Below are 27308 nucleotides of genomic sequence, written 5' to 3'. Positions count from 1 at the left end.
AGAAGCCAGGCTCTCTGTGTATTTCAATAAAAGAAAGAACCCTGCTGTGATTTGCTTGCCTGAGATCCTTCCTCAGAGACCTGTGGTGGAGCTGCAGGGGCACATGTCTTCATGGACAGCCAACATGTCTTCGCTAAGGGAGAGCGTGCCTAACATATCTGTAGGCCTACTGCAATGGTGTTACAGTGTTTGTGGGTAAGAGAAAAGTAACTGACATCATCTACCTGATTTGTGCAAAGTATTTGACACATCCCATGTGGCATTCCTGTCTCTAAATTGGAGAGACATGGATCTGACAGATGGACCACTCAGTGGATATAAGGAATTGTCTGTATGGTCGCACTCACAGGGTTGTAGTCAACAGATCAATGTCCAAGTGGAGATCTGTTACGAATGGTGTTCTTCAGGGCTTGGTACTGGGACCGGCACAATTTCACATCTTTGTTGGTGACATGGGCAGTGGGATCAAGTGCATCCTCAGTGAGTTTGCTGATGACAGCAAGCAGTGTGGTGAGGTTGATGTGCTGGAGGGAAGGTGTGTCATCTAGTGGGGCCATGACAGGCTTGAGAGGCGGGCCTGTGTGAAACTCATGAACTTCAACAAGGCTGAGTGTAAAGTCCCACACATGGGTTGAAGCAGTCCTATGCATAAATACAAGCTGGGTGGAGAAGGGAGTGAGAGCAGCCTTGTGGAGAGGGTCCTGGGAGTGCTGGTGCTTGAAAAACTCAATGTGTATAGGCAATATGCATTTGTAGCCCTGAAAGCAAAATCCTGGGCTGCATCAGAATAAACATAGCCAGCAGGTCAGGGGAGGTGATTCTCACTTTCTCTTCCTATCTTGTGAGACTCCACTTAACATAGTGTGTTCACCTCTGGGATCCCCAACATGAGAAAAACATGGACCCGTTGGAGCAAGTCCAGAGGAGGGCCACAAAAATGCTAAGAGGGCTGGAGCATCTCTCCTATGAAGAGGGAGAAGAGAGGAATTAAGAACAGAAGGCCCTGGGCCTTCGTAGGCAGAACATAGAGCAACCTTCCAGTAGCTCCAGAGGGCATAAAGGAAAGCTGGAGAGAGAGAATTTATTAGAGGATGTAGTAATAGGACAAGGGGAAATAGCTTTAAACTCAAAGAAGGTAGATTGAGATCAGATATTCAGAAGAAATCATTTACTCTGAGGGTGGTGAGGCACTGCAGGAGGTTGCCCAGAAAGGTTGTTGGATGGTGTCCCATCCCTAGAAGCATTCAAGGCCAGGCTGGATGGGGCTTTGAGCAACCTGATTTTGAGGAAAGTGTCCCTGACACAGCTAGGACAGCTGACACAAATGGATCAAACAGATGTTCCAGACCATCCAGCACCCCCTGCAGCCCACCACCCTACTACCAAAAACATCTCTCAGCCTGCAACAGAGGCGCCTGCTGGGGAAAAGCTGGGGAGGACCTACCAGCAGGATCAGGGAGGGCAGTATGGGTACTAAGTCCTGCCCAGGGGTCCAACACTTCTCACCACTCTGATCCTGCAGGAGAGGTTACTCTGTCTGTGGGTTCTGGACAGGCATCCCTGGGTTCCACGGGGGCCCAAGGCTGTAGAAGATGGGTGCTACCAGCGAGTGCATCATGGGACATCACATAGAGCCACTTTTGCTGGAAACTGCCTGTGGCTGGCAGGATGGAAATGCCTCTGTCAGTAGGAATAGTGTCTAGGCACTGGGTGTTGTGGCAGCCCCCCAGCCTGATCCCAACCCTCTGGGTCCCAAGAAATGACCATTCCCCACTATTGCATCTTTGAGCTCTACTCCAATTGGTTAGCCTCAGAGAGAGACCCCGACACCTGGGCAGGGAAACACTGGACCTGGGGCAAAGCCCCCAGAATGTTTTAATATAAACATTTGCCAACACAAAGCACAAAAACAGGGAATACCAAGAGGGGAAATACCCATGTGTGTCTGCAGACTGCTGGAAAAGGGAGACCGTTCCCTGGCACTCACGGCTCTCCCAGTGGCACTGAGCTCTCCTCCCTCCTGGTTGCAACCAGCTGCTCGGCAGGGCTGGGCTCTGCTGGCCTGGAGCTCTGGGACACTTGTGCAGGTGGCTCTGGTGTCACATCCTGGGTGTCCTCATGGGGACATGCCAGAGACAGCGCTTCAGCATCGTCATAGCACATGTGTACCAGAAAAGGGGACAAGATGTCTCCCTCAGCTCCAGGGTCCTCAGCACGTCTCCAGGAGCGCAGGCTTCCCTCTGTAAGCATCAAGGCAGGCTGCTGTGGTTGGGCCTGTGGGGTGCTCCTCAGGGCTGTACAACACCTTCCCCCTCCGCACCAGCCTGAGACACTTGGCCCATTCTCCCAGCCCCCCAAAATATCTCAGGCCAGGTTCTCCATGTCAGGAGATCAGGCTCTAAATATTTCATGGATTCTCCTGGCCCTGGGATTGGCACCTAGGAAGTGGCAGTGCTGCATTGCCCTCTCACCTGTGGCTGTATTCCTGGGCCCATCTCCTTCCTCTGGTGTCCTGGGCACTTCCCAGTCCCCCTGCCCAGGGAAAGGATGCTCCCCAGGGTCAGAAACCTCCTCAGCATCATCGTAGCCATCCACTGGGTCACCTCCAGGCAGGACAGGGACATCTGAAAGGAGAGGAGAGGTGGTGGCAGTGAGAAGAGACGTTCTGCAGAGCAGAGGGTGGGAGGGCATGCAGGGACACAGGGCTGACATGCTGCTGGTGTCAGGGCCAAAGCAGAGCCCTCGTCCTTCCAGCTCTGATGGTGGCACTCAGTGGCACTGCTGTCTGTCTGTCTTCTGGGAGGAGAGATAGAGCCCTTCCTCTCCCTCCCCCTCCAATCCCTGGGGCTGGCCCCAGACCATCCTCCTCCTCTCTGTGCCTGGGGTAGGGCTTCAGCTGGGTCAGGGACCCCTCTGAAAAGGAGGCTGCAGAGAGCTGCAGTGGGTGCTGTGGGATGAGCCCTGCTGCCCCATCTTGTGGTCAGCACTGCTGGGGATGGGCAACCACAGCACTGGGTCAGAGTGGGGGGGAGACCACCCCTGCTACCCTGGGATAAGCCCATCCCGTAGGGGCTCCCAGAGCTGCCCTGGGACAGCCCCTTCGCTCAGCCCTTGGATGTCCCCAGGGTGCAGGGCCAGGCAGAGAGGGGCTGTCCCCTCTGGGATGGGCAGAGCTGGTGTGGAGGAAGCTCCTCTGTGGGGGCCAACACCTGGATCTCTCCCACAGATCCCATGGTCCAACCATTTCAGGGACCATTGGCAGGAGTTGCAGGGGACAGCCCTGGTCTGGGGCAGGGAGAAAGATCCCCTTCATGAACATACACCCACCTGAGAGACTGAACCTCGGCTGCTTCTCCCACGCCAGGCTGTAAGCGATCTCCTCGTACACGGCCTCAGGGAAGGGCTCCCCAGCTCTCCCAGAGCCTGGGGACAGAGGAAGGGCAGGTCTGGGAATGGGCAGAGAGGGACAGGACCCCACTGGGTTCCCTCAGCCCCATTCCCTAGGCTAGCACAGGGCTGTCCCCACAGCACAGCCCCTCTGTGTTGTGTTGGCACTGAGGCCACATCCCCAGGGAGGGCAGCATCCCCATGGAGATGGTCTGGGGCAGCATCAGCCTCGCACCATCCCTTTGGAAACAGCCCTTGTGCCCCTTTGGTCCCTGGCTCACATCCCAGTGCAGACCCTGCACCAGTTCCCTCATTTCCCTTCCCCATGGAGCTGCTCTATCTCTGCCCCACACATCAATAGCACAGCCCGTGTCCTGTTGGGGGGTGGCTGACACCACAGTGATGGACCCCGCTGCCCCATGCTCCTCCTGCCAGAGCTGCTCAGAGGACTGCCAGCAGTGCATCTTCCCCTTCTCACCCAGCCCAGCTCTCACATTTCTCTCCTCACCCCAGAACTGATGCCCCAGGGTCTGGGCTCTCTCTACCCCTTGATGTTGGTGCCCCATGGTCTGTCAGTCAGTGGGGCAGCACATGGGGCAGGAGGCAGCACACAGCTCTGTTTCTGTGCCCCAGGACACCAACACCCTCATCCCTGCCAGGAGGCATCTCCCCCCCAGGACCACTGGGGAAGGAACCACCTCTGCGCCGAGCCCTGGCGCTTCGCACCTGCCCAGCCAGGAGGGCCAGGAGCAGGCAGAGGAGGGCCCCCAGGATGATGCAGATGATGACAGGCACCGAGAGTCTCTCGCTGCTGGTGGTCGGACGGCTCCATGGGGGATCTGCATGGGCAGGAACATGGCAGGGGCAGCATCAGACAAGGGAGAGGCTGGGGACAGGATAAGCCACTGCTGACCACACAAGGCAGCAGGGGCTGGGGGGGACAGGGCTGGGTGATGGGGCAGCTCCCACCCTGCTGGGTCCATCACAGACTTCTCCCATCTCCCTCAATTTCCTGGGAGTCTCACAGCCCAGCAAGGAGCCCCTTCCCCTGGCTGTAGGTCACAGCTTCTCTGTGGGCAGACCCAGCCCTGGGGAAGGACAGCTTACCTGCTTGTGGGGAGGATGTTGCTGTCCTGGGTACAGCTACAGGGGAGCAGAAGGAGAGCTGGGCTGAGAGGCTGGGGCTGTGGCACCAGGCAGCCTCCCTGGCAAATGACCCCAGCATGTGCCACCTGAATTGTCCCTCCTTTGGGGCTAGGCAGGGTGGCAGGGACAGGGCCCAGCACCACTGCTCTGGGCTGCTCACAGGGCAGTGCAGGCAGCCCAGGGGATGTGCTGGCACATCCAGCCACACAGAGGCTGCTCCCCACCCAACACCAGCCCCCCACTCTGCAGGAACACCCTTGCTCAGGCCAGCACTGGGGCCATGCCAGGATCCAGCAGGGCAGACGCCCAAGCCAGCTCCTTGCCAAGCCCCCAGCCATGTCTCCCAGCCCCACTGCTCACCTGAGCAATGCACAGCCGCATCTGCCTTATGCTGGCAGGCACCTCTGTCCCCTGGCTGGGCCCAGCAGTCCTGCAGAGACAGCTCCGTCCCCCTGCACTCCATCAGCCACATGGGGCCCGTCCCCTCTCCAGCAGCAGCCCGGCCCAGGGCATAGACCGCGGGGCCACAGCCCAGCTGCCTGCATGCCACCTCAGCGTCCCGCATGTCCCAGGCATTGTCACACAGCATCCCCCAGGTGCCGCGGTGCCAGATCTCCACTCTGCCCGAGCAGCCATCCTTGCCTCCCACAGCACAGATCTTCTCCCTGTCTGAGGAAGCAGCGACCTCCCATGGCACCGGGACAACTGGGACAGCCCTGCCAGGTGAGGGGGGCACGTGCAGGGGTAGCTCCCTACCTGTACACCTCGTGGAGTTGGGGCATGCAGCTACCTGTGTCCTTTCTGTCCATGTCCCAAAGGAAAGAGAAGTTGGGCTGAAAAGGGCTGCTCTAGGGGTTGTGCAGAAGAGAGCAGGGCTGACCTCTGCTTGCATGTGCCCCTGCTGCCTGGGTCAGGGTAGCAGCAGAACCCCGTTCATTCATGGAACACACACGGATAGAACTGAGTGTGCATCCCCACATGGTCCCTGATTCACAGAGCAGCAGGAGGCTGTCCATAGAGGGGAAACTCCTGCCCATGCCCACATAGCCTCCTCTGACACCTCTCCTGGAGATGGCTCTGCCTCTCCCAGAGGCAGATGGCAGCCCAGCTGTTGAGAGCTGCTGGTATGCATACGTGGCTCCAAGAGCTGAAGTCACCTTTGTGCCACTCGCAGCAACAGGGTCTAATGCAGGAAGTCAAAGCCCCTCTGGGTTCCTTCTCTGCATTTCACCATGCCCAGTGGGGAACAGGACCTGGTGCCTTGATGGCTCAGATTTACCATTGCAGGTGATATTGGCCTCTTCTCGGCGGTCATCACACGACTGGGGATGCCAGGGATGAGAGGGACACTGCCAGAAGGAGCTGTTGCTCTTCCCACACTCCACATGATCAAGCCACGCAGTGCCAGACAGCTTGGCATAGTTAGAATCTGTTTCCAATTCCCCTTCATTCCCGCAGCCCAGCTCCTTGCACACCAGTGACACCGTCTCAGTGGTCATGGAGTTGGAGCAAACGCTGCCCCACGTCCCGTTGTAGAAAACCTGCAGGCGCCCGGAGCAGCCATCACTGTTCTCCAGCTTCAGGGCCATGAACTCTGGAAGGAGGAAAGGCCCCAGGGACGTCCTTGGGTGTCAGCCACTGATGGCCTTGGCTCTAACGGGCTCTACCCTCACCCCGGCCTCACTGGCCCCAGCTCCCCTCCCCACTCCCAGCACAGACCTGAGCAGATGACTCCCGCGTCCTCCTTGTGCCTGCAGTCGTGCTGCCCCCAGGCTTCGGCAGGGCAGTCCCAGAGAGCAGCTTCAGCCCCGGAGCAGTTGACGCCATCCAGCCAGATCTGCCCGGAGCCCTCCCCAAACCGAGCAGAGCCGGCTGCCTCCAGGGCCCCTCCGCAGCCCAGCTGGCGGCAAACGATGGCGGCGTCGGCCAGGTCCCAGGCGTCGTCACAGACGGTGCCCCAGCGCCCCTGGTAGTAGATCTCCACTCTCCCGGCACAGCGCCCGGCCCCGTCTGCCAGCCGCAACCGCTGGCTCCCTGCAGCGGTGAGGACCCCAGCCGTCAGGGGCTGGCTGCCCTCCCAGCCTGACACCTGGGGGATGTGCAGCACCACTCACCCCGGCACACGACCCCCACGTCCTCCATGATCCCTGCTGCTGGTGTGCTCTCAGGCAGGGAGGTGTTGCAGAGGCTCAGGTCAGCCTCGTGCCCTGCACACCGCACCCCACGCAGCCCCACGGGGCCCAGCCCTCGCTCGGCCCTCACGGGGGTGTAGGCTGCCTCTGCCTCTCCGCACTGCAGCTGCCGGCACACCACGCTGGCCTCCTGCATGTCCCACTGCTCATCCAGGACTCTGCCCCACGTCCCGTGCTGGAAGACCTCCATGCGCCCATTGCACCGGCTCCCTCCGCCCACCAACCGTACAGACATGTGGTGAATTGGGACTGGTGAGAGCAGAAATTGAGCTTGGTGCTGCAGTGGGGTCCCCAGCTGTGGGTGGCCATGTCACACACCAGGGGCAAATGGACTTTGCAGTACTGCCCAGCACTCACCTGAGCAAATGACAGCAGCAGCGTTCTCCTGGGAGCACGGCGAGGCCCCCAGGGCAGTCACCGGGCACTGCCCCAGGTGGGCTTCAGTCCCGTCACAGTGGAACGAGTCTCTCCAGACGGGGCCGGTTCCTCTCCCAAAATGCCCTCCTCCAGGAATGGACTCAGCAAAGCCACAGCCGAGGTGCCGACACAGAACGTGGGCATCCGAGAGGTCCCAGCGGGAGGCACACATGGTCCCCCACGTCCCCAGCACCTCCACCTCCACCCTGCCCTCACACGCTGTGCTGCCGTTCACCAGCCTGAACCCTGTGTACTCAAGGACAAAGGAGGGTGAGAGAGGCCACATTTGTGCTCTTGGTCCCACAGGAGCTGCAGGAGAGGCCGAAGGGACAGCGTGCCTTTCTCCTCCTGCAGCACTCTAATTTTAGGGCTGCAGACCACCACCTCACCCCACCTGTCCCCCACCCAGCACAGCCCAGTGCCCACCCTGCTCTTCTGCCCCCACCACAGGCCCCGTGGGCACCATACCACCCCAAGTCCTTACGTGTGCAGGTGACATGAATGCCATTGCTGTGGGTACAGGCCTTGTCCTTGGGGGCCCCCCAGGGGCAGTAAAGGATGATGGATTCATTCGCCACACATTGCAGCTCTCTGTCCCAGACAGGACCGGCCCCTTCTCCCAGCTGAGCTGCCCCATGGACAGACAGGGCTGTGCCACACTGCAGCTCCCTGCACACCACCTCGGCAGCTTTGGCACCAAAGTGGGAGTGACAGACAGCTTTCCACTGGTCCCCGTCGTGGACCTCCACACTTCCTGAGCAGGGGCTGTCCCCTCCGACCAGCCGCACAAATCCTGGAGCAACCAAGGAGACCTGTGAGTTCCCAGAGCCCTCTGGCACTTCCATGCCCACCTCCCACCTCATCCCTAAAGTGGCCAGATTCAGAGCTCCACAGCCAGCCCAGAAGCTCTCAGTGGGTGCTGATGGCACAAAGAGGTCAGGGCCCCTGACGCATGGCTCATGAAAGCAGGCAGAGAGCAGCCCTGGGCTGACATGAGCTCCCAGTATGAGGGCAGGCACCGAGGAGAGCCAGGAGGTGCTGGCACAGCCCCTGGCACACAGGGTAGGCAGGAGAGGCTGGGCAGCGGGTCAGCATTGCCTGGAGGGGCCGTGTCCCTAGAGGTTACCTCTCATGGGGTGACCCCGGGACAGGAACAAGGTGCTGCCTGCCACCCTGCTCTTCTGCTCAAGCCCAGTGCTCCTGCCCTCTGAGCAGCCCCTCTGCTTTGGCCGACGTTCTCTTGGCTGCTGGGGGTACAACCCAAAAGTCCTGGGCCATTGCACGCCCTTCCCTGAGGCTGCTGGTGGCTGGGGGAGCTGCTCTAGATTCTCCTGGCATAGGGACCAGCCTGCCAGACAGGGCCTGGATGAATGGAGGAGAAAAATGGGATCCAGGCAGCACAATGGGGAAGGGTGGGGGCTCTCTTCTCCCAGCCCCGGGCACCTCCCCAGGCTTGGCTGCTCCAGCTTCAGGGCCAGGCTCAGTGTGTTCCCACTGGGCTTTCCCCAGGGACAAGGGACACCAGCAGTGACAGACCCAGCTCAGAATGCAACTTGACACACAGAGCTATGTTCTGGTGTGCACTTGCTGCTTCCTGAGGTCACATCCAGGTCCCTTAGAAGTGTCCTCATCCCAGAGGTAGGGAACAAGTTCAGTCCTTACCTGAACATTTCACTCCAGCGTCCTCAGTGTGATCGCACTCTGTTTGACCCCGTCCGTTGTGTGTGCAGTCAGACAGGGCAGATTCATTGCCATTACATTCAACATCAGCCATCCAAATGGAACCAGATCCTGGCCCAAATTGTGCTGTCTGAAGAGCTTCAAGAGCAACCCCACAGCCCAGCTGCCTACAAACCACTGCAGCATCGAAGATGTCCCAGTAGTCATCACACACGGTCCCCCACTGATCCCGGTGTTTCACCTCCACTCTCCCAGCACAGCGCCTGTCACCATCCGCCAGCCTCACCTCTGCAGTTCCTTCAAACACCAACACAGGAAGGGTCAGGAGAGCTTTGAGCCCCACAAGGTGGGTCTGCGAGTGCTCCCTCTGCTGCATCAGGCAGAGTCACAGGCCCCAGGGTGGGAGCCCTGTCCTTACAGGCTATCCCATATGGTGGTGCATGTCCCTCCTCTCCCTTGTGGCAGAACTGGACTGACAGTGCACAGCTCTATCCCTCCTGGGACATTCATTGCCCCACTGCCTTCAGCACCTCCTCCCATCCCAGTGGCTCCCTGCCCCTGCCCATACCCACCCACACACCACCCCCGGTCCCGCACAGGGCTCCCACTCCTCCCCAGCGCAGCACCCTTTGAAAGGCTACATGGCCCTAGACCCATACTTCTATCTGTCTACCAGCTGCCCTAGGAACTTCCAAAACACACCAAAACCTCTGGGGTTTCCTGTCTGTCCAGGGGGCACTGAGTCAAACACACTGTTCCTCCGAGTCTGCATCCCCTCCTCATGCCTGCTTTCATCCCAGCCTCTGCACTTGGCCAGGGCACCAGGAAGGACACCTCTCTGTCACCTCTGGATGCACATGTCCCAGTCCACTTCTCTCTATGGGTTACAACCTGTCCTCTTGGGGTCAGGGTGTCCTCAGATCCCAGGGGCAGGGAGTGGCACACAACCCCGCTGGGGCACCCCAGACAATAGATGTGCCCTGGAGATCACTAAGGGCCACTGCCACCACCTGGGCCCCCTCCAGCTCCACAGGTAAAGTCCTGGGGAACAAGGGGTCCCAAAAGGGTACCTGAGGACAAGGTGTCTAGAAATGCAACTGGACATGGGCTGCCAAAAACATGGGAGCTGTGGAAATGGATTACACTCTCCCATCCAGACAGGAACAGGCTGAGGGACTCAGAACATTCTACCCCTCATTTCAGTGGTACCTGCAAAGCAACCCCACTCCCAGAGGGATCCCAATGAACCCACTGCTGCCCACTGGCCCCAGGCTATGGAACAGAGAAGCTGGCACTTACCTCTGCAAGGCTGCACCCAGAGGAACAGCCACAGCACACAAGGGAAAAGGAGTCCCTCTGTCCCCATCCTGAGGCTCCTGTCCTGACAGCACGGCCCTGCTGCTGGAGCTCCTGGGGACCCACGGGGCAATGGCAATGATGGGAGGGCAATATATCTGTGCAGATGCTGTCCCAGCTGCAGGAGGAGCCAATCGAAGCAGCAGGCACCTTTTTAGACGTTATCGGCACTTATCTCCCCTCCGACGCAGCCCAGCTCTCCAATGAACTTCTCCAGCGCTCTTCATGACCATATATGAGGGACGGCTCCGCTGCGGCTCTCACGTCACTGCGGTGGGAGATCATCGTGGGGTAGGGCTGGATGTGGGGGCAGATGGCTCTGACACCCCTTGCAGCCTGCTGTGGGAGCACGGAGCATCTCCTAAGCTGTAGCATCCAAGAGCCCAAGGTGCGATTGTCCGGCCATCCTTGCGCCATGGGATCCTCAGGTCTGTGCCTGCAGCAGGGCTGTGTGAGGCTGGGAAGGGACCAGCCCCTGCCCCTGCTACAGCCCCCGCTGTGCTGGCGCAGCAGCTGGGAAAGGCCCTTGGGCAGGGCCAGAGCCCCATTATGGGGGTGCTGGCTGTCCCGTCCCTCCCCAGGGAGCCTCCTGTGGGGTCCCGGCAGCAGCCAGAGCTGGTCCAGGGCCTGTCCTGGCATCCAAGCTGCAGCCCAGAGCCTCAGGCGTCTCCCTGGCTCTCAGCGTGTCACCCAGGGGCCGTTATTCCCCGCGGCGGGTCGGGAGCTGGAGCCTGCCTGCCACTGCAGGTGCACAAACCGCAGCCCACGTGACATGGCGCCCGGGCAGGAAGACGGTGGTTTCCTCCTGGCCCCATGCCCAGGCATGGCCCTGCGGTGCCTCCCAGCCTCCTCACAGCTCCAAGCCTGGCAGAGTCCAAGAAGTGTTGGACAATGCTCTCAGACATACAGTTTTATATATATGTATATATAATTTTAAATAAATAAATATATATTATAAATACATATAAAAATATATATTTCACTTATATATTATATTGTATCATATCATATCATATCATATTAAATCATATCATATTGTATTATAATACATTATATTTATAGTTATGTTGTGCTATGTTATTATACATTATATGATATATGATATATGATATATGATATATGACATATATTTATTGCATATTATATATTATACTACATATTGTATATATTATATATTATATATTATATATTATATATTATATATTATATATTATATATTATATATTATATATTTTTATTTTATTTAAATAATATATGTTATATTGTATTAAATATTATGTTATGAGTTTTTATACTTACACATATAATGTTTAATGTATTTATATTTATAAATATATACATCCATTATATATTAATATTTTTGATATAAATATTTTATATTTTTTAGATACACAAAATTTATTTTTATTCTGATGGCTGAAGTTGGACTCACCGATCTTCAATTATTTCCAGTGCAGGATATTTCAAAATTCGATTCAACCCAGGTCCAGGTGATGCCATAGCATCTTCACTTGCCATGGGCCTGTTCCTGGCCTGTATTCAATCAGCAATGACCCCACAAACACCTACACAATTCTTGGTCTGCCAGCTCCTCGGGCACCAGTGGCCTCACTGGTACAATCCGTGGGCCTTGCCCTGACCTATCAGCTACTTGATCACCAGTGACCTCCCCACAGACCCACATAAGCCATGTGCTTATTCCTGGCCTCCTGGCTTCTCAGGCACCGGGGTCCTCCCAGCATCTAGCACAGGCCATGTTTGCTCTCGGCCTGTCAGCTACTCAGGCACCACTGGCATCACAGGAACAATCACCTGCCACGGGCCTGCTCATGGCCTATCAGATCTTCAGCTGACAGTGACCTCGTAAGCACAGATGATCTATTGAAAGATGTCAGTGTCCCTGTCCATGATGGGTGGTGGGTGCTCATGCTCAGCTGGCTGTTGACCAACATCCCCAGATGCTTTTCTTCTGGACAGCTTTCCAGCCACTCTTCCCCAAGCCTATGCTACTGCATGGGGTTGTTATGACCCAAGTGCAGAAGCATTGTTGAATGTCATGTGATTGGACTCAGTCCATCAATCTAGCCTTTCCAGATCCCTCTGCAAATCTTTCCTACCTCAAGATCAACTGTCCCAACTAACTTGTTATCATCTGCAAATGTACTAAGGGTGTACTTGATCCTCTCAGTCAGATCATCCATCAAAATACTAAACAAAGCTGGACCCAGTACAGAGGCCTGGGGAATGCCACCCACGACCATCCACCAACTGGATTGATCTCTCTTCACTCAGACTCTTTGAGCATGGCCATCCAGACAGTTCTTCAGCCAGCAAACTGTACACCTGTCCAAGCCATGAGCAGACGGATGGGTTGTCATTCTGCAGGGTTGCTGCTGTTGAGTTCACACTGAGAAGATGTAGCTCCTTCTATTATGCTTTTTGTGATGCCCTGTGCTCAGTCCTTTCAAACCAACTAAGCATGAATTTGGTGCTTGTGATGAGCTGGTTCTCAGCTCATGTTCCAGTTACTTGCTAGCATGTATCATTGTTGTTGAGTTTGTACAGCACTGGCATTCTTGCATTCCCTTTTGTCTCTGTTTGCTTGAGTTTGCATTGTCAATGGTAGTTAGGAATACTGGAGGAGTGGCTGCGGGGAAGCATGAGGTTGCTTCTGTCATGGTGGGGCCTCGGTCAGCATTCATAGTGCAGTGACTCAACTGTGACACAGACAGGAATTCTATCCTTCGGGGGAATCCCAAAGGTAATTCCTTCTTGAAGGGTGATGCCATCCTGAATTGTGTCCTTGCCTATGCAACATCTGTCAAATGGCTGATATAATATTCTCCTCAGAAGAAAGTCCCTGTCATGAGGGGCTGTCTAGAGCTGGGCTCCTCTCCACAGTTCTGACACAGAGTCTTCTCTTGCAGGGGCTCTCCAAGGGCTGCAGCCTCCTTCAGGCCACATCCACCTGCTCCCACATGGGGTCTTCCATCAGCTGCAGTGGGGAGATCTGCTCCAACATGGTGCACCACAGGTCTCATGGAGAACTTCTCCAACACCTGGAGCATCACCTCACCCTCTTTCTTCACTGGCCTTGGTGTCTGCAGGGTTGTTTTCTCTCACAGTTTCTCCATCTTCTCTCCCAGCTATTCCCTCATGTCATTTTCAACCCCTTTCTTTGAAAAGCTCTCACAGATGTACAAACAGCATTACTCATTGGCTGAGTTTGGCCAGCAGCATGTCCCTTTTGGAGCCAGCTGGAAGTGGCTCTTCACTAAGAAGGGGCAGCTTCTGGACTCTCCTCACAGACAGCAGCCCTGCAGCTGCCCCCTGCTACAAAACCCTTTCCATGGAAGTCCAATACAACCTCCCACCCTCAAAGTAAAATCAGAGCCCGGACAAGCAGCAGCAGACCCATGAGCTGGCAATGGCAAGGCACATCAAGGCCTTCTAGCAGAGGCAAACCCTGGGAGAACTGCTCTGAGTTTTTTTGGCTCTGCCCTCCATGGATGAGATCAAACAAGGAGGGTTTTGGCAGAGGTTGAGCTATTCCTCATTTGTGCTTAGGTGGGAGGTTAGAAGAACATCCCCACCCATCTCCTCTTTGAGTCCTGTGACCTGACCACATCCATGTCACCTCACCTGCCTCCTCCAAGACCAAGGGATTGCTGCAGGACCTTTCATGCCCTGCTCAGCTTCATGAGGCCAAACTGCTTCAGTTAGGTGACTAGACCACAGGAATGCAGGATTTGGGGAGTAGGTGTTCAGGTTAGGGTTTAGGGATTAGATTTTGCCTTCCAGGGTTAGTGGTTGGGCAGAGTATTAGAGGGAGGCCTGTGTTTACTGCGTTGGCTTCTAGTCTGTGTCTAGGGTGGAGATGCTGTTATCTGTTGAGATTTTCTTCAGGGCTCTGTTGAGGAATCATGTTAAGGCTGGAATTCAATGCTAGGGATGAAAGGCTGAGGAATAGGGTGAGAATTGAGCTAAGAGTGTACGGTAAGGCCTTATGGATTTGGGACTTGGCTAACCCACGCCAGGTGAGATTTGGGGTTAGGAGTAAGAGTAGTGGATTCCTTGTAGAGAGAGGGATAGCATTTAGATGTAGCAGTAAGGCTTACAGTTACTGCTTAGAAATATTGCCAGGGCTTGACCCGGATGTTTTCCTAGTAAGTGTTGCAGCAGCACAGCCTTACCTGAACCCCTCTCACCTCTTCCAGATCTTTCCTTTCTGTTAGCCAAGCCCCTCTTGTCTCCACCAGATTTCCCACCTTTATTCACCCAGCTTTCCCCTGTCCTCACAAGATACATCACCCTGTTGGGGGCAGCTTTCTGAGGGCCTTTGTGACCTCAGAGGCTCTGCCTCCCTGCTGTTGGCCAGCCATGTGCTGGGACAGAAGTGACCTCACCGCCAGCATCCACAGTGCTACAAGGAGCTGTTGTGCTCAGGAGGCCTCTTCCCAGTCCAGCCCATGAAGCAGATGAGGTCAGTGGCAGTGTCCTTGCTGCAGGAGATGCTCTGACACTCCCCCCCACCCCCACCCCAACTTGGCCCTGGAGCTCCTCAGGCAGCACCACTGCACACACTCAATGCCCTGCTCTGCTCCCAGGACATCCCATGTCCCACACAGCCTTGCCCCAGCCCAGCACATCTGGGCTGGCCTTAGCAGCCATTCCTGCAGCCCCTGCCCATGATGCCCATAGCCGCTGAGCTGGCAGTGCTGCTCTGCAAAGCGAGGGGACTGTGGTGCGTGAGGCCTTGCATTGAACTTGTGTGATTGCATTTTATTACACAGATGCTATGAGAAAGTCTTCACTGACTCACTTAAAGTGTTGTTGCACATTTATACAGCCTCCATATGAGACAGAACAGTTTCATTCATTCATAGTAGTGGGGGGAATTAAAATATTTATGTAGGAATGTAATGAACACAAACAGTCATAATGACAATGAAAAGGAAAGAAGGGAAGGGAAGGGAAGGGAAGGGAAGGGAAGGGAAGGGAAGGGAAGGGAAGGGAAGGGAAGGGAAGGGAAGGGAAGGGAAGGGAAGGGAAGGGAAGGGAAGGGAAGGGAAGGGAAGGGAAGGGAAGGGAAGGGAAGGGAAGGGAAGGGAAGGGAAGGGAAGGGAAGGGAAGGGAAGGGAAGGGAAGGGAAGGGAAGGGAAGGGAAGGGAAGGGAAGGGAAGGGAAGGGATAAACATAAGCCTGGAAGGGGATGTACTAGGATTCATTATTAGAGAGTGAAGGGATCTTTATGAGTATTGAAAAATATCCCACATATTTGTTTCCTGACTGCAACCTTGAGCTCCTTGTTCTTCATGCTGTAGATGAGGGGGTTCACTGCTGGAAGCACCACCGAGTACAGAACTGCCAGCAAAAGATTCAGAGATGAGGAGGACATAGAGGGAGGCTTCAGGTAGGCAAATGTGCCACTGCTGATGAACAGAGAGAACACAGCCAGGTGAGGGAGGCATGTGGAAAAGGCTTTGTGTTGGCCCTGCTGCGAGGGGATCCTCAGCACTGACCTGAAGATTTGCACATAGGACAGCACAAGGAAAACAAAACACCCAAATGATAAAAAACCACTAACCACAAGAAGCTCAATTTCCTGGAGGTAGGCATCAGTGCAGGAGAGCTTGAGGATCTGGGGAATCTCACAGAAGAACTGGTCCAGGGCATTGCCTTGGCAGAGGGGGAGGGAAAATGTATTGGCAGTGCGCAGCACAGCATAGAGAAAGCCACTGCCCCAGGCAGCTGCTGCCATGTTGGCACAAGTTCTGCTGGCCATTACTGTCCCATAGTGCAGGGGTTTGCAGATGGCAACGTAGCGGTCATAGGCCATGATGGTGAGTAGGTAAAATTCTGCTGAAAGGAAAAAGAAAAAAAAAGTACCTGAGCAGCACAACCTGTGTAGGAAATGGCCGTGGCGTCCCACAGGGAATTGGCCATGGCTTTGGGGACAGTGGTGGTAATAGTGCCCAGGTCAAGGAGGGCGAGGTTGAGTGGGAAGAAGTACATGGGGGTGTGGAGGTGGTGGTCACACGCTACGGCTGTGAGGATGAGGCCGTTGCCCAGGAGGGCAGCCAGGTAGATGCCCAGGAAGAGCACGAAGTGCAGGAGCTGCAGCTGGCGTGTGTCTGCAAATGGCAGGAGGAGGAACTCATTGGGGAAGCTGCTGTTGGACATTTGCTGCCTCAGAGCATGGATGGCTGGGCAGACACAGAACAAGTTAGAGAAATTTCTCTCTGCAATACCTATAGCTATAGATTATGTTTCATCAAAAGCTCCTCAGCAAGACAGACTACTACTTCCCTTTGAGGAAGATGTGCTCCTGCCTCTAGCACTCAGTTTTACTTCCTAAGTGTGTAGAAGGACCAGACAGATCCTGTGTGGGCTCAGCCAGAGTCAGTACTGCCCTACAGCGTCAGCTGAAAACCGCTGGGGTTGGATCTCAGGTGCCCAGTGGCCATAGGCATCTCAGTATTTTAGGTGCTGAGTACAACATCCAAAAATCTGTCACAAAACATTGAAGTATATAGGTTATAGAGTGTGGAGGAAAACTGTGAGATTCCTCACAGACCTACAGATCTCTTTCAGTGGAATAATCTAACAGCTTCAGTGACTGACACAACCAGACAACTCCAATAGCATTCTCCTGACTGCTCTTCAGGGCAGGAAAATGAGAGCAGAGACTCTAGAGAGTGCCTTCCATGCAGGTAGTGCAGGAGTTGGTCCATCTTGTCAAGAATCACCCCCAGAGATGCCCTGGGGGTGCTGTAGAGCTGAGAGCTGCCTACCCCAGGAAGCAGCCTCTGGGCAACAGCAGGACCCTGCCTTGCCCTGCCAGGGGAGGGGGTGCTCCTTCCACCCACAGCTTCTCCCTGCAGCACCCTGGGCAGCTCCCCAGGCAGGCTGAGTGCTTAGCCTGGCAGGCAGCAGAGGCCCTGCCCCAGCACACAGCCCCTGGGGCACAGCAGGGACCCTGCTCTGCACCACAGCCCTGGACACCCCTGCCTGCAACCTGGCTGCAGCCAACCCTGTGAGAAAGAACCATCATGTCCTGTCCTTCAGTTATTTATGGCAAATAATCACTGTTCTGGAGCTTATTGTTCTCCTCTTTTCCAAACACTCAGAGTCCTCCTGAAAGCTCCCATAGGTTGAGGGATTTGCCAGCAAATCTGGAGATGGCACCAGGAACAACAGCTGTGCTGCCCTGCAGCCAGAGACTTACCCTGTTCAGGGCTGTGAGGATTTGTCCCGCAGTGAGCTCTCAGCATCCCCCCTCCACTCTGCCTTTAACATCTCCCTCCCTTCTCTCAGATGCCCTTGTCCCCTGCAGGCGGTGCCCCCAGCCCTGCTGCTGTGCTGTGCAGAGGATCTGCTCCTGGGCAGAGCTGTCTTTCTGCAGTGCTACCCGTTTGCCAGGAGCTCCCCTTGTGCCCAGGAGCCCAGCCCAGCTCATCAGCACAGGGAGCTCTTGACAAGTCCCTGGGCCTCCAGGGGAATCAACTTTGAAACAGAGTGAAGTAATCACTGATATTTCCTCCCGCTACTTCAGAAAGAAACTTTTCCAGCACTGTTATTCCTCATACACAAAAACTATGAGGTCCAAGAATCACTTTTCCATGTCCTGGTTTTAGGCAGAACACCCAGGCAAGGGCAGGGAGGGACCTGCCTTCCCCCTGCTGAGAAAAGAGTTTCAGCTGAGTAAAACAAGGCATCTACTTCTTTATTTGCTGTCCAGAGGCTAGAATGGGGCTCAGCTTCCTCTCCCATTCCACACACAACCCACACAATTTGGGATTCCTCTTGACCTGGTTCAGGTGGGCATAAACCAGGCTGCTGCATGTCAGCTGCCTGTCTGAGCTCCCAGCATATTGAATGGAGACAGAGGCCAGGAGGGAGCTATTCAGATGCAGACACCAGGTGACATTGGAGATGTCAGGGTGACATTTGAGTGATGTTTCAAGTGCCAAATTCCTCTGGGCCATAAACAGAGATTTTATTGATGCATGTCCATTATAATACAGCTATAGCCCCTGTTCAATAGCAAAGAAACAAAAGGCAAGCTAAGACTTGGTTGCCATCACTGAAAGGTGCTGGGACCACTCCCATGACTGGAGTACTGCGATGTCTGGCTATAGGGTATTCAGAAGGGACAGGCAGCACAGAAGGAGTGGTGGCATAGCTCTATATTAGAAAGTGTTTTGATGTTGTGAAACTCGAGGCTGAGAATGATAATGTTGAGTCCCTGTGGGATAGGGTCAGTGAGAAGGCCAACAAGGCAGGCATCCTGGTGGGGATATTTTATAGACTGTCAAACCATGATGAGGTGACAGATGAGGAATTCTACAGGCAGCTGGCAAAAGTTGCAAAATCATCAGCACTTGTTCTCATGGGGGACTTCAACTTCACAGACATATCCTGGAAATGCAGTGCAGCTCAGAGGAAGAAGTCCAGGAGGTTTCTGGAGAGTGTGGAAGATAGCTTCCTGATGCAGCTGGTTAGTGAGCCTACCAGGGGAGGTGCCCTGCTAGACCTTCTCTTCACAAACAAGAGAAGGACTGGTGGGAGATGTTGTAGGTGGAAGCTGGCTTGGGCAGAGTGACCGCGAAATGTGAGAGTTCTCCATTCTTGGTGAAGTCAGGAGAGGGATCGTAAAACCAGTCTTAGACTTCCAGAGGGCAGACCTTGAGCTCTTCAGGACACTGGTTGGCAGAGTCTCTTGGGAGGCAGTTCTGAAGGGTAGAGGAGTCCAGGAAAGCTGGGCACTCTTGAAGAAGGAAATCTTAAAGGCTCAGGAGCAGTCTCTCAGCACGTGCCCAAAGACAAGCCGGTGTGGAAGAAGACTGGCTTGGCTGAACAGAGAGTTGTGGCTAGAGCTCAGGGAGAAAAAGAAGGTTTATGACATTTGGAAAAGAGGACAGGCCACTCAGGAGGAGGCTCAGTATTCGGGCCAGTTCTCTTTAATATCTTTACCAATGCAGTCTGTATCAGTCCATGGAAAATGGCAGGACTGTGTTTCCACCCGTGGGGCAGTTGATTCCAGGTGTATTGGACACCCCTGAAGTGAAAGCAAACTGTGGCCTTCACAGTGCTCTCAAAGGGATGGATAAAAATACATTAGTGATATCCATTGTGGCATACTACAAGGGAAAGGAGATATGTTCTCTTTATGATGTAGGACCTCTTGGAAAAGTTTCTCCCTTGCCTTCCCTTGGAGTTGGTGAGCCCCTTGAGAAAGTTTCTCCACAGACAAGACAGAAGCCCATAGAAAAGAAGAGAGATTTTCTTCATACTGCTGGAGTTGACTAGCCAATTCATCCACCGTAGGTTTCACCTGACTTTCAGCATTGTTTCTCTTGTTTAGAGGAGCAACTGATACTGGCATAGGCTGGTTCTCTGGCCCAGACATGAGGCCATCACATTGGTTGGATTAGCTGCAGGGCCTGTCACAGATGGAGTGTCACAGGAGCCAGAGTGGCTGCAGGGTTTGTTACAGGGTTGGAGACGCTGATGGGCCTGTCACAAGAGTTGTTGTGGCTACAGGGCCTGTTGCAGGTGTTGCAGTGCCTGCAGAACCCATCGCAGGAGTTGCTGTGGCTGAAGTGCCTTTCAGAGGAGTTGTAGTGGCTGCCGGGACTGTCACAGTAGTTGGCTGCAGGACCTTTGGCATGTGTTGGAGTGGTTGCAGGGCATAACACAGGGGTTGAAGTGGCATTAATTGAGGCTCAGTAAGCAGAGGTCAACTCCCAGCATGTTGATTTGTGTCTCTTTGGAATGGCCGTGGTAATCACATTACTTTTTCAAGGGTTTCTCTAGATTTTTTGGATTCTGCACTTGTTCAGGGGTGAATTTCCAAAGCATTGGAAGTGTTCACTGCTATAGGTACCTGCCCATATCCTCCCTCAATCCCTGCCACTCCAAACTCTCCTGCCTCTGGACAGATCTCTGGATGGCATTCTTAAATAATTGTCTGACATTAAACAAAAGCTGAAACACATTAACGAGACATAACAAGAGGAACATGCTAGTTTGACCGTCCCAAGGAAACTCAAAGCTCTGCAGAGCTATTCGGAATATCCTGGAGGAGAAGGGGGAGATGAAGGAGACAGGGAGAGTTAACAAGTGGGGAAAAGCGTCCCCCTCTTGTCCTCTCCATGTCCCAGTCTACCAGTTCTGGGGGCTGAGTATCAGGAGAACAACTGGTGCTGCTGCTAAAGACAGAGGGAAAGAAAGCATTAAATAGCCCAGCCTTTACCTCATCTCTTGTCACTATGTTTATCCCACCTACAATAAAGGATGAAGATTTTCCTTAATCCTCCTTTAAAGTATTTCTATAAACAGTTTTGATTGTCTTTGACAGTAAAAGATGGATTGAGCTCCAGCTGGGCTTTGACACTTCTAATTTTCGTCCCTGCTCTGTATCATAACATTTTGGACACAGCTCTGGACAAAATGACAACACGCATGACAAGGAAGCACAGAAAAGGTGGAACCTGGCAGCCTTCGGTCCCTTACCCTTCTGAGACTGTGTTGCAATTCCATTCAGCTGGTTACCTCTGTATTATCCAAACTTGCCAACAACTCCTGATGCTGCTCTCCTGTCAGAGATAGCACAATCACAGGAAGGTTGAACCATCTGCCTGCAGACATTAACAGCTGACAGAATGGAGCGTCAGTGTGGGAGAGCCGTGAGAAACTGCATGAATATGCCTACAGAAATCTCTTGACGTTTACAAGGAGAAGAGTCTAGTCCTGCACCAGTGGAAGAGGAGCCCCACACATCAGGGCAGACCATGACCCTGCTGAGTGAGCAGTGCCCAGGAGGAAGAGGAGGGCCTGGGCACCACCATGGATGCCATACGAGCAGTGGTGCCTGCTCACCATGAACCAGGCCAGATTCCTACAGAGCTGCCTTACGAGGAGCACAGCCACCAAGAAAATCTCAGTTACCAGACTCATCTCAGATCCAGTGAGACAACGCATGGAAGAGGGTCTACAGCCAGCAGGGAAGAGGTGGAGGTGTGAGAGTCCCAAGGACTGCATGGTGTGGAATGGAACAAGGGCTGTGGAAAGGCTGAAAATCCAAAGAGGACCAAGTTCTTTGTGTCCATGCCTATGGCTGTTGTCAGTGTCACTGAGGCCTATGAGGAGACAGCTTATCGCTAAAGTGCCAGGGCCTCATTGCCTCCTGACACCCAGCCATGAACCAGGCAGAGGTCGTACCACTGTCCTGCACTTGGCAACGCACATCCCCATCTCCTACTGTCCCGGAAAGAGCCCTGAGCAATGTGTAAAGAGAAAGGATCTCCCTTCCCAGAGGCCAGGGATCAAGGCTCAGCCTTTTTGCTTGGTGAAACATATTCAGTTTTTTTCCAAAGATCACTGTCAATTTCACATTGCCTTTGTCTCCTTGGCCTCATTGCCTCCAATGTTTGGTTCTAATGAGCTCCAAGGGAGGCTATGTCAGTCCTGGCCCTCGGGGGGAAACTCCAGAAAACTTGCATCTGACTTGGACTTCTTGAGAGAGTTCTTCACTTTTCACTCAGTGTCTGAGGTTCATGAGCTCATCATCAAAGACACCAGAGGGGTGATTCCACTGCCTTGGTCTGGGCCTCTGCTGCTGAGCTGGGTTGGGCTCCTGGGACAGAGAGAGCTCCTGGTAGAGGACAGAAAGACTGCTCTGCCCAGGAGCAGCTCCTCTGCACAGTGCAGCAGGGCTGGGGACTCTCACTGCAGTTGACGCACTGAGAGGACAGAAGGAGAGAGGGGATGAAGGCAGATGGGAGTGGGAAGATGCTGAGAGCTGCCTGCAGGAAAAATCTGCACAGCCCTTGACAAGGTAAATCTCTAGCTGCAGGGCCATGACGCTGCAGGTCCTGGAAGGGTCTCCTGCTGGGTCTTGTTTCTGGGAGGGCAGTGGGCAATGCAGCAGGCTTTGAGATTGCTGCTGGGTTGTACTGCGAGGTGAGGAAGTCTGGCAGAAGCCCCTTGGAGTGCCCTAAGCCAGGTGCCCCCGGTCAGCCCAGAACACCCTGCCCTGGCTGGCCATGCCGGGCTCTCTGTCAGCTGCCCCGTGTCTCCTGCAGCCATGGAGGTGCCCCTTGGCAGGGCCCTGTTGGTGGCAGGGTGATGCAGGGCAGCACTGAGCACAGCCGTGTGGGATGGGGTCTGTGAGCACGGGCAGGTGGAAAGAAGAGGTGGGTGCAGAGCAGCAGCTCCCGGCAGGGACAGCTGCAGGCAGCAGAGAGAGGGGGATTCGGCCAGAAGGAGCTGTTGCCAGAAATGCCATGGCAGGGGGGATTCGGGCACCACGCGGCCATGCCCTTCAGTGCAGACGCCTTCCCCTGGAGCAGCCCCTCCCTGGCCTCCTCTCTCCCCTGCATCCCATGGGCTGTGGGTCAGGCATCGCCAGCACAGCAGGCAGAGCCCAGATGAGGAGAAACTCCCAAGCTCCTTCTGACCCTGTACCAAAGTGCCCCAAGGAGAAGACACCTCCGTGCTAAGGTCATGTCTGTGCTGCTGGATGGCTGTATGTGGGCACCTGGAGTGAGGCCTCTGCACCCCTAGCTAGGAGGGAAGGGTTGAGTTTGTGGTCCAGCACCCAGAGACAAGGTGAGGATTCTGCCAAGCTGCATTTGGACTGGGACTTCTCTGCTCTCAGCTGCCTCCAGTTTCTTCTCAGGGAAACGCCTGAGCATGATGGTAGTCCTAATCATTACAAGGGTAACTACTAGAAAATAAAGCAAATAAAATCCTACTTTGCTCTGCACTGTGGTTGGAGATGTTTGCAACAGTACTGCAGAGCTCAATTATCTGAGAGGTGGACCGAACCTGTTACCCCTATGTTCCTTTTTCCCTCGTGCTGCACAGTAGGAAGCACTCTAGTGCCCAAAGCAGCCCCTGCTCCCAGTGCCTCCCTCAGCCAACACCTGCTGCAGCTCAAGCAAGAGAGCTGCAGAACAGTTCTCGTGCTAAGGGAGAGGCTCAGTTTGGGGGTGCTATAAGACTTGCATTAGGTTTTCCTCAGAGAATTCTGTTCTAACTTTGTTTTGCCTTCTCCTCTTCAACAGACAGCCTTGTCAAAGTCAGAGAATGCCCAACAGCAGCTCTGTGAGCGAGTTCCTCCTCCTGCCATTCGCAGACACACGCGAGCTGCAGCTCCTGTACTTCGCGCTCTTCCTGGGCATGTACCTGGCTGCCCTCCTGGGCAACGGCCTCATCCTCACCGCTGTAGCCTGCGACCACCACCTCCACACCCCCATGTACTTCTTCCTCCTCAACCTCGCCTTCCTCGACCTGGGCTCCATCTCTACTAGTGTCCCCAAAGCCATGGCCGACTCCCTCTGGGACACCAGGACCATTTCCTCTCAAGGATGTGCTGCACAGGTCTTACTGTTTGCCTTCTTTCTCACAGCAGAGTATTCCATTCTTACTGTCATGGCCTATGACCGCTACATTGCCATCTGCAAACCCCTGCACTACGGGAGCCTCCTGAGCAGCAGAGCTTGTGCCCAGATGGCAGCAGCTGCCTGGGGCAGTGGCTTTCTCAATGCTGTCCTGCACACAGCCAATACATTTTCACTGCCCCTCTGCCATGGTAATGCCCTGGACCAGTTCTTCTGTGAAATTCCCCAGATCCTCAAGCTCTCCTGCTCAGATGCCTATCTCAGGGAAGTCCAGACACTTCTGTTTAGTATTTCCTTAGCATTAGTTTGTTTTGTTTTCACTGTGGTGTCCTATGTGTAGATCTTCAGGGCTGTGCTGAGGATGCCCTCTGAGCAGGGCCGGCACAAAGCCTTTTCCACATGCCTCCCTCACCTGGCTGTGGTCTCCCTGTTGCTCAGCACTGTCATGTTTGCCTACCTGAAACCCCTCTCACTCTCCTCCCCAACTCTAAATCTCGTGGTGTCATTTCTGTACTCAGTGGTGCCTCCAGCAGTGAACCCCCTCATCTACAGCATGAGGAATAAGGTGCTCAAGGATGCATTCTGGAAATTCTTGGAATACATGCTTCTTCAAATCAATAATGTGCTTTAAAGTTCCTACTTTATTTCAGAAACTGAGGAAAATCCTTTGTTTTCTCTATTACTCCTTTATTTTCTCTTATTGTGTTTTTCTTCCATTTCTTGCTTTGATCTAGAGAAGCTTATTCTTAGCCTCCTACCTGTTATTTTGTTCTTTACTTTGAGACAATCATCATCTGGAGCTATGTTTGGGCCTCTTCTATAGATACAGATAAAAAAGAAGCCACGAGAACTTCATTGGTCTCAGCTCCTGTTTGTTTCCACCTGCTCTGGAGCTGGGGATCAGCCCCAGCATGCAGGAGGGGCTCAGGGCCCAGAGCCCAGCTGCCACATGGAGGAGTGTTGTGGTTTAACCCTGTCGGCAGCTAAACACCACACAGCCTTTCGCTCACCCTTCCCCCTCCCTCTCTGTGAAGGAGGGGCGAAATGGGAAAGTGGAGCCTGTGGGTTGAGATAAAGATAGATTATTAAGACAGGAAAATAATAATTATAATAGTAATAACAATAGTGCTACTACTAGTAATAGTACTAGTAATAATAGTACTAGTAATGTGTACGAACCAAGTGATGCATAATGCAATTGCTCACCACCTGCTGATTGATGCCCAGCCTAACCCCGAGCAGCCCACCCCCCACCCCCGCTAGCCACCCCTATATATTGTTTAGCATGACGTCAGATGGGATGGAATACCCCTTTGGCTAGTTTGGGTCAGCTGTCCAGGGGCTGTCCCCTCCCAGCTCCTGCTGCACCCCCAGCCTGCCCACTGGCAGGACAGAGTGAGAAGCTGAAAAGTCCTTGGCTTGGTGTAAGCACTGCTCTGCAACAATTCAAACATCAGCATGGTATCAGCACTCTTCTCATCCTAAGCCAAAACATAGCACCCTACCAGCTACTAGGAGGAAAATTAACTCTGTCCTAATTGAAACGAGGACAAGGAGTGAGCCCTGGTGGCCCTTGGGCTGCCCCTCACTGCCTGCTGGGCTCTGCCTCTCTGCTGCCTTTGGGTCAGGGCTGCTACTTCCCTGGAGCCATGACTGCAGCAGAATGAGGCCTTTTCACTGCTGCTGCCATTTCACTTCCACAGTCTCCACCTTTTCCTTGCCACTTTCTATTATCCCACAGATGGACCTTGTGTACCTTGGTGACAGTCCTTTGCCTGTGGCAGTCCTGTGACTGTAGGCAGCAGAAGGGAATGTGCCAGTGACAGAGCTGGCCTCCCTGCTAGCATGACAGTAAAAAAAGGGGCTTCAGAAGGCAAACCCAGAAACCTGGACACCTCTTCCAGTGCTGCTGTTAGGAGCAGAGCCTAGGGGTTGCTCCCTGCTCCTTGTTTTCTGGGCAAGTTCATGGAATGAAGGACACCGGCTTAAAGTCCCAGGGTGGTCTGACAGCAACCAAGTCCTGCACCATTTATGGTGGCATTTGCCCAACTAGACAACAACCGTTTTTGGACTCATCTACATAGCACTGTGCCCCCTGCAGTAGGGCCGATGGCTGATGTCTGCCTGGAGAGGAATCTGGAGCTGCCAGGAGATGTCAGGGGAACTCAGGGACAGTGTGTTCCATGTGTAGTGACTAGAACCGCATCTGAGTGACCATCAAAAGAAGGGTCTGGTAGAGTTGAATCTGAGGAGTCCATGGGCTATGGAGGCTCTGCAATGTCATGAGAAGAAGTGAACTGCCAGCAGGCAAAGGCCCATAAGATGCAGATTAATTGAGGACACCCTCTTTGGAGACTCATGGGCAAGATCTGGTGCAGCACTTGCCTGCCCTTTGTGACCTTAGAGACAACCCATAATGCTGCAAGTACTGCCCTGTGCTGCTGAAACACTAGGGCAGATGGAAAGGGGCTCAGCAGCAGAGAGCAGCATGGAGTTGGGTCTGCTGACCACCCAGAGAAAAACAGGCAGGGCAGAATCCTCTGGGGGTCCTCAGGAACCACAGCCCCCTGGCTCTGCACAGCAGCACTACTCAGGGTCCTCCATTTCCTGAGCCGTGGCTGACCCCAGCCCGGCAGGGAGCTCAGCATGGCCCTTGCAGCCCCCTGCCCTGGGCCTGCCTCGCCTCTTGGCCTCGGCCCTGACCTTGTCTCTACTGGCAGGAGACCTCTTAACATGCGCTTCCTGGCCTCCCCTCGCCTCCAGACAGCTGCTGCCCACTCAGGCTGCTGGCACAAATTTGTCCTCACAAGCAGCACCACTCCTTGGGCTGCCTCTCCTGGCCTCCCCCACCCCACTGCCTTGACTCCTTGTCTCTGCTGGGCTGCACCTTCCCAACCGAAATGTGTCCCTTGGCTGTCATCTCCCTCTCTGTTTCCCCACATGAAGGTATATATGGGGTGGGATGTATTACCATTACATGTGGAAGTGTTTTTGTAATCCGCGTTGGTGATGGCACAAAAACACAGTTCCTTCACCAGTGACATATAGAATCATAGAATCATAGAATATCCTGAGTTGGAAGGGACCCTTAAGGATCATCAAGTCCAACTCTTGACACCACACAGGTCTACCCAAAAGTTCAGACCATGTGACTAAGTGCACAGTCCAATCTCTTCTTAAATTCAGACAGGCTCGGTGCAGTGACCACTTCCCTGGGGAGCCTGTTCCAGTGTGCAACCACCCTCTCTGTGAAGAACCCCCTCCTGACGTCAAGCCTAAATTTCCCCTGCCTCAGCTTAACCCCATTCCCGCGGGTCCTGTCGCTGGAGTTAATGGAGAAAAGGTCTCCTGCCTCTCGACACCCCCTTACGAGGAAGTTGTAGACTGTGATGAGGTCTCCCCTCAGCCTCCTCTTCTCCAGGCTGAACAGGCCCAGTGACCTCAGCCGTTCCTTGTACGTCTTCCCCTTCAGGCCTTTCACCATCTTCGTAGCCCTCCTCTGGACACTTTCCAACAGTTTCATGTCCTTTTTATACTGTGGTGCCCAGAACTGCACACAGTACTCGAGGTGAGGCCGCACCAGCGCAGAGTAGAGCGGGACAATCACCTCCCTTGACCTACTAGCGATGCCGTGCTTGATGCACCCCAGGACACAATTGGCCCTCCTGGCTGCCAGGGCACACTGCTGGCTCATATTCAACTTGCTGTCTACCACGACCCC

General features: G+C 54.2%; 2 protein-coding genes and 1 pseudogene across 3 annotated transcripts in view; 1 reads left to right on the top strand and 2 right to left on the bottom strand.

The window, feature by feature from the left end:
- Positions 1 to 16361, bottom strand: part of LOC311216405 (olfactory receptor 14A16-like) — a gene marked incomplete at both ends in the record, with an annotated part of 85572 nt that extends 69211 nt beyond the window's left edge. Inside the window, one exon of the mRNA XM_084297945.1 lies at positions 16068 to 16361. Within this exon, the coding sequence (XP_084154071.1) occupies positions 16068 to 16361 (294 nt within the window). The remainder of the gene's footprint in view (positions 1 to 16067) is intronic.
- LOC311216617 (antigen WC1.1-like) lies at positions 366 to 9198 on the bottom strand (the record flags this gene model as incomplete). The annotated part of the gene is made up of 10 exons (XM_084298149.1): positions 366 to 544; positions 2472 to 2624; positions 3328 to 3423; positions 4086 to 4226; positions 4495 to 4530; positions 5813 to 6127; positions 6253 to 6567; positions 6648 to 6974; positions 7083 to 7388; positions 8805 to 9198. 10 exons carry the CDS (start codon positions 9196 to 9198, stop codon positions 366 to 368), a joined length of 2262 nt encoding a protein of 753 aa, XP_084154275.1.
- Positions 16362 to 23273: 6912 nt separating the features above from the next.
- Positions 23274 to 24218, top strand: LOC311216404 (olfactory receptor 14C36-like; annotated as a pseudogene). The gene has a single exon. The product of its transcript is annotated as an olfactory receptor 14C36-like (transcript).
- Positions 24219 to 27308: the final 3090 nt, after the last annotated feature.

This window comes from Netta rufina (genome assembly GCF_964035555.1).
Source record: "Netta rufina genome assembly, chromosome: 18".
Classification (NCBI taxonomy): Eukaryota; Metazoa; Chordata; class Aves; order Anseriformes; family Anatidae; genus Netta; species Netta rufina.
Note: the sequence above shows the minus strand (reverse complement) of the source record. Positions and strands in the feature narration are given on the sequence as shown.